The sequence below is a fragment of the Pseudophryne corroboree genome, chromosome 3, assembly GCF_028390025.1.
Source record: "Pseudophryne corroboree isolate aPseCor3 chromosome 3, aPseCor3.hap2, whole genome shotgun sequence".
Lineage (NCBI taxonomy): Eukaryota > Metazoa > Chordata > Amphibia > Anura > Myobatrachidae > Pseudophryne > Pseudophryne corroboree.
In genome coordinates, this window is record NC_086446.1 from 107958055 (window position 1) to 107965365 (window position 7311).

Here is a 7311-nt window from a genome sequence, read left to right on the forward strand (position 1 = left end):
AGACAATCCGCACTTGGGATGGGCGCCCAGCATCCACTACGGACTACGAGAAATAGATTTATCGGTAAGTAAAATCTTATTTTCTCTGACGTCCTAGTGGATGCTGGGGACTCCGTCAGGACCATGGGGATTATACCAAAGCTCCCAAACGGGCGGGAGAGTGCGGATGACTCTGCAGCACCGAATGAGAGAACTCCAGGTCCTCTTTAGCCAGGGTATCAAATTTGTAGAATTTTACAAACGTGTTCTCCCCCGACCACGTAGCTGCTCGGCAGAGTTGTAATGCCGAGACCCCTCGGGCAGCCGCCCAGGATGAGCCCACCTTCCTTGTGGAATGGGCCTTGACAGATTTAGGCTGTGGCAGGCCTGCCACAGAATGTGCAAGTTGAAATGTGCTACAAATCCAACGAGCAATCGTCTGCTTAGAAGCAAGAGCACCCAGTTTGTTGGGTGCATACAGGAAAACAGCAAGTCAGTTTTCCTGACTCCAGCCGTCCTGGAAACCTATATTTTCAGGGCCCTGACAACATCTAGCAACTTGGAGTCCTCCAAGTCCCTAGTAGCCGCAGGTACCACAATAAGCTGGTTCAGGTGAAACGCTGACACCACCTTAGGAAGAAACTGGGGACGAGTCCGCAGCTCTGCCCTGTCCGAATGGACAATCAGATATGGCTTTTGTGAGACAAAGCCGCCAATTCTGACACTCGCCTGGCCGAGGCCAGGGCCAACAGCATGGTCACTTTTCATGTGAGATATTTCAAATCCACAGATTTGAGCGGTTTAAAATGTGATTTGAGGAATCCCAGAACTACGTTGAGATCCCACAGTGCCACTGGAGGCACAAAAAGGGGGTTGTATATGCAATACTCCCTTGACAAACTTCTGGACTTCAGGAACTGAAGCCAATTCTTTCTGGAAGAAAATTGACAGGGCCGAAATTTGAACCTTAATGGACCCCAATTTGAGGCCCATAGACACTCCTGTTTGCAGGAAATGCAGGAATCGACCGAGTTGAAATTTCTTCGTGGGGCCTTCCTGGCCTCACACCACGCAACATATTTTCGCCACATGTGGTGATAATGTTGTGCGGTCACCTCCTTCCTGGCTTTGACCAGGGTAGGAATGACCTCTTCCGGAATGCCTTTTTCCCTTAGGATCTGGCGTTCCACCGCCATGCCGTCAAACGCAGCCGCGGTAAGTCTTGGAACAGATCTGGTACTTGCTGAAGCAAGTCCCTTCTTAGCGGCAGAGGCCATGAGTCCTCTGTGAGCATTTCTTGAAGTTCCGGGTGCCACGTCCTTCTTGGCCAATCCGGAGCCACGAGTATAGTTCTTACTCCTCTACGTCTTATAATTCTCAGTACCTTGGGTATGAGAAGCAGAGGAGGGAACACATACACCGACTGGTACACCCACGGTGTTACCAGAACGTCCACAGCTATTGCTTGAGGGTCTCTTGACCTGGCGCAATACCTGTCCAGTTTTTTGTTCAGGCGGGATGCCATCATGTCCACCTTTGGTCTTTCCCAACGGTTCACAATTATGTGGAATACTTCCCGATGAAGTCCCCACTCTCCCGGGTGGAGGTCGTGCCTGCTGAGGAAGTCTGCTTCCCAGTTGTCCACTCCCGGAATGAACACTGCTGACAGTGCTATCACATGATTTTTCGCCCAGCGAAGAATCCTTGCAGTTTCTGCCATTGCCCTCCTGCTTCTTGTGCCGCCCTGTCTGTTTACGTGGGCGACTGCCGTGATGTTGTCCCACTGGATCAATACCGGCTGACCTTGAAGCAGAGGTCTTGCTAAGCTTAGAACATTGTAAATTGCCCTTAGCTCCAGTATATTTATGTGGAGAGAAGTCTCCAGACTTGATCACACTGCCTGGAAATTTTTTCCCTGTGTGACTGCTCCCCAGCCTCTCAGGCTGGCATCCGTGGTCACCAGGACCCAGTCCTGAATGCCGAATCTGCGGCCCTTTAGTAGATGAGCACTCTGCAGCCACCGCAGAAGAAACACCCTTGTCCTTGGAGACAGGGTTATCCGCTGATGCATCTGAAGATGAGATCCGGACCATTTTTCCAGCAGATCCCACTGAAAAGTTCTTGCGTGAAATCTGCCGAATGGAATCGCTTCGTAAGAAGCCACCATTTTTCCCAGGACCCTTGTGCAATGATGCACTGACACTTTTCCTGGTTTTAGGAGGATCCTGACTAGCTCGGATAACTCCCTGGCTTTCTTCTCCGGGAGAAACACCTTTTTCTGGACTGTGTCCAGAATCATCCCTAGGAACAGCAGACGTGTCGTCGGAAACAGCTGCGGTTTTGGAATATTTAGAATCCACCCGTGCTGTCGTAGAACTACTTGAGATAGTGCTACTCCGACCTCCAACTGTTCTCTGGACCTTGCCCTTATCAGGAGATCGTCCATTTTCTTTGAAGAAGAATCATCATTTCGGCCATTACCTTGGTAAGGACCCGGGGTGCCGTGGACAATCCAACCGGCAGCGTCTGAAACTGATAGTGACAGTTCTGTACCACGAACCTGAGGTACCCTTGGTGAGAAGGGCAAATTGGGACATGGAGGTAAGCATCCCTGATGTCCCGGGACACCATATAGTCCCCTTCTTCCTGGTTCGCTATCACTGCTCTGAGTGACTCCATCTTGATTTGAACCTTTGTATGTAAGTGTTCAAATATTTCAGATTTAGAATAGGTCTCACCGAGCCGTCTGGCTTCAGTACCACAATATAGTGTGGAATAATACCCCTTTCCTTGTTGTAGGAGGGGTACTTTGATTATCACCTGCTGGGAATACAGCTTGTGAATTGTTTCCACTACTGCCTCCCTGTCGGAGGGAGACGTTGGTAAAGCAAACTTCAGGAACCTGCGAGGGGGAGACGTCTCGAATTTCCAATCTGTACCCCTGGGATACTACTTGTAGGATCCAGGGGTCCACTTGCGAGTGAGCCCACTGCGTGCTGAAACTCTTGAGACGACCCCCCCACCGCACCTGAGTCCGCTTGTACGGCCCCAGCGTCATGCTGAGGACTTGGCAGAAGCGGTTGGAGGGCTTCTGTTCCTGGGAATGGGCTGCCTGCTGCAGTCTTCTTCCCTTTCCTCTATCCCATGGCAGATATGACTGGCCTTTTGCCCGCTTGCCCTTATGGGGACGAAGGGACTGAGGCTGAAAAGACGTTGTCTTTTTCTCCTTTATACGGCAATACTTCCATGTGCCGTTTGGAATCTGCATCACCTGACCACTGTCGTGTCCATAAACAACTTCTGGCAGATATGGACATCGCACTTACTCTTGATGCCAGAGTGCAAATATCCCTCTGTGCATCTCGCATATATAGAAATGCATCCTTTAAATGCTCTATAGTCAATAAAATACTGTCCCTGTCAAGGGTATCAATATTTTCAGTCAGGGAATCCGACCAAGCCACCCCAGCGCTGCACATCCAGGCTGAGGCGATCGCTGGTCGCAGTATAACACCAGTATGTGTGTATATACTTTTTAGGATATTTTCCAGCCACCTATCAGCTGGCTCCTTGAGGGCGACCCTATCTGGAGACGGTACCGCCACTTGTTTTGATAAGCGTGTGAGCGCCTTATCCACCCTAAGGGGTGTTTCCCAACGCGCCCTAACTTCTGGCGGGAAAGGGTATACCGCCAATAATTTTCTATCGGGGGAAACCCACGCATCATCACACACTTCATTTCATTTATCTGATTCAGGAAAAACTACAGGTAGTTTTTTCACACTCCACATAATACCCTTTTTTGTGGTACTTGTAGTATCAGAAATATGTAACACCTCCTTCATTGCCCTTAACAAGTAACGTGTGGCCCTAAAGGAAAATACGTTTGTTTCTTCACCGTCGACACTGGAGTCAGTGTCCGTGTCTGTGTCGACCGACTGAGGTAAAAGGACGTTTTAACGCCCCTGACGGTGTTTGAGACGCCTGGACAGGTACTAATTGGTTTGCCGGCCGTCTCATGTCGTCAACCGACCTTGCAGCGTGTTGACATTATCACGTAATTCCTTAAATAAGCCATCCATTCCGGTGTCGACTCCCTAGAGAGTGACATCACCATTACAGGCAATTGCTCCGCCTCCTCACCAACATCGTCCTCATACATGTCGACACACACGTACCGACACACAGCACACACACAGGGAATGCTCTGATAGAGGACAGGACCCCACTAGCCCTTTGGAGAGACAGAGGGAGAGTTTGCCAGCACACACCAAAACGCTATAATTATACAGGGACAACCTTTATATAAGTGTTTTTCCCTTATAGCATCTTAATATATATAATCATATCGCCAAATAAGTGCCCCCCCTCTCTGTTTTAACCCTGTTTCTGTAGTGCAGTGCAGGGGAGAGCCTGGGAGCCTTCCCACCAGCATTTCTGTGAGGGAAAATGGCGCTGTGTGCTGAGGAGAATAGGCCCCGCCCCCTTTTCGGCGGGCTTCTTCTCCCGTTTTTCTGAGACCTGGCAGGGGTTAAATACATCCATATAGCCCCAGGGGCTATATGTGATGTATTTTTTAGCCAGAACAAGGTATTCTCATTGCTGCCCAGGGCGCCCCCTGCAGCGCCCTGCACCCTCCGTAACCGCTGGTGTGAAGTGTGTGACAACAATGGCGCACAGCTGCAGTGCTGTGCGCTACCTCATGAAGACTGAAAAGTCTTCTGCCGCCGGTTTCTGGACCTCTTCACTTTTCGGCATCTGCAAGGGGGTCGGCGGCGCGGCTCCGGGACCGGACTCCATGGCTGGGCCTGTGTTCGATCCCTCTGGAGCTAATGGTGTCCAGTAGCCTAAGAAGCCAATCCATCCTGCACGCAGGTGAGTTCACTTCTTCTCCCCAAAGTCCCTCGTTGCAGTGAGCCTGTTGCCAGCAGGACTCACTGTAAAATAAAAAACCTAAAAACTTTTTCTAAGCAGCTCTTTAGGAGAGCCACCTAGATTGCACCCTGCTCGGACGGGCACAAAAACCTAACTTAACCTAACTGAGGCTTGGAGGAGGGTCATAGGGGGAGGAGCCAGTGCACACCACCTGATCCTAAAGCTTTATTTTTGTGCCCTGTCTCCTGCGGAGCCGCTAATCCCCATGGTCCTGACGGAGTCCCCAGCATCCACTAGGACGTCAGAGAAAAGTTATTTATATAGCACACACATATTACGCATCGATATATTTTATTCATTTATATCAGTCCCTGACAAAGTGAAAGCTTGCAATGTATACATACCTCCAGGGAGTCAGGACATTGCAGGTGCCCTCACAATAATGGGGCATAACTACACGTCAAGTCCCGACTGCAAACCATGTTAGGGGAATGCTCAATGCTACTTGAGCTACTGAGCTGTCGACTGCCTCTTTCTACATGGTTCATATGCTGCATCCATTCGCCACTGCTTTGCTATGGGACAGCAAGACTGCACCCTAAAAGCAGGATTATCCCGCCAAATTCAAGACATTTAGGAGGTATGGCCTATATTCAATACCCAATGTACAATAGTTTTTTTTTTTTTGTCAGGAGTCAATTAACCTACCACTCTGTATGTATGTTTTTGGATTGTGTGAGGAAACAGGAGTACCCACAGGAAACCCAAGAAGCATACAAACTCCACACAGATAGGCCATTTGTGGGAACTGAACTCAGGGCCACAGTGATGTTCAGGCAGCAAGCTCGCCATTACGCTACCATGCTGCCCAGGCAATAGTATGTCCTATTCACACTGGTGAATAGGTACTGTACACGCCATGCTTAAAAACACATTGCTAATTTAATTGGTAGATGAAAAGCTCTAAGGGCCAAGTCAGTATCCTGCCCAACAAATTGCAAGTTTGGAAGCAGTAACGCAGAATAGCAGCTATACTAGAAGAGTAGCGGAGATGAATGCATAGATCTGCATTTTTTTGGTGAGCGCACTGATATTAATGAAACGAGTCCAGTTAAAATAACGGCTGGACAGGAGACACGGTTATATATATATATATATATATATATATATATATATATATATGGCATGCTGATGGCATGATAGATGATATGATAGATGGCATGCTGGGACTAGTAGTCTCCCAGTTTGAAAGGTGACATAGAGCCTTGCACGGCAGTGACGTCACACACCCGGGAGTCGGACACCGGTTCCCCGCACCCAGCCTCCCGGCAGCTGCCGCCGGTGAGGAGGTGGCCTAATTCTCAGCACACAGCCGTCACCTGCATCGCCCTTTTAAGAGGGGGGTCCACAGCTCCAGGGCCTGGCGCGCCTCCCCAGCTCGGTGTTGACTCTTCTTTGACGTCAGTTACATGCGCGGCGGCGGAAGCAGCGTCAAAGACCTAGAGAAGTACGGGGCGCCAGTAGCGCCATCTTAACTAAGGGTAGCCCGCCCCACCATACCCTGCCCAGCATCGTTGTGCCACCTTATAATTGTCAGCACCGGCAATGGCTTGACCATACCTTCATCCGATGGCTCTAGAGCATAAAGACATTATATGGAGATCTATCCTGGCACAAGTGGCTTATAATCACAATGCTGCCAGCACTTTTTCTATTATAAATCATTTAAAGGCCAGGAAGGACTGGGTGTGCAGACGCCATCGTGTGGCAAAACAAAATAATTATTTGCAACGCTAACTGCAATTGTATAGAGCAGGGGTTCTCAAACTCGGTCCTCAGGACCCCACACAGTGCATGTTTTGCAGGTAACCCAGCAGGTGCACAGGTGAATTAATTAGTCATTGACACATTTTAAAAGGTCTACAGGTGGAGCTAATTATTTCACTTGCAATTCTGTGAGGAGACCTGCAAAACATGCACCGTGTGGGGTCCTGAGGACCGAGTTTGAGAACCTGTGGTATAGAGCAGTGTTTCCCAACCTCGGTCCTCAAGGCACACTAACAGTCCTGGTTTTATTGATATCCAGGCTTGAACACAGGTGACTTAATTAGTACCTCATTTATTTTGATTTAACCATCTGTGCTGAAGCCTGGATATCACTAAAACCTGCACTGCTAGTGTGCCTTGAGGCATACCTCCCAACTTTCTAAATAGTGAAAGAGGGACGCATGCCTTCGCCGCGTGCGCTCCCAAAAAGGGGCGTGGCTTATTGTAAAAGGCGTGGCTTCGCGGGAGGACCCACTATTGCGAGCCACGCCCCCATTTTGGTCACTGAGGGGGCATGCCCAGCGCTCCGTGAGCTGCTGGCATGCCCCCTCTCCTCCTGTCTCCAGTGAATAGACGCTGTACGCACGCGCACATTGTCTATTCACCGCTGCTCTGCTAAGCAGGGCAGCG

The 7311-nt window shown here is 49.7% G+C and overlaps 1 protein-coding gene across 1 annotated transcript in view; it reads right to left on the bottom strand.

The window, feature by feature from the left end:
- Positions 1-6341, bottom strand: part of LOC135054923 (uncharacterized) — an 88392-nt gene extending 82051 nt beyond the window's left edge. The window contains exon 1 of the mRNA XM_063958406.1: positions 6234-6341. Coding sequence (XP_063814476.1) covers positions 6234-6239 — 6 coding nt within the window. The 5' untranslated portion in view covers positions 6240-6341. The remainder of the gene's footprint in view (positions 1-6233) is intronic.
- Between the last annotated feature and the right edge of the window lie 970 nt (positions 6342-7311).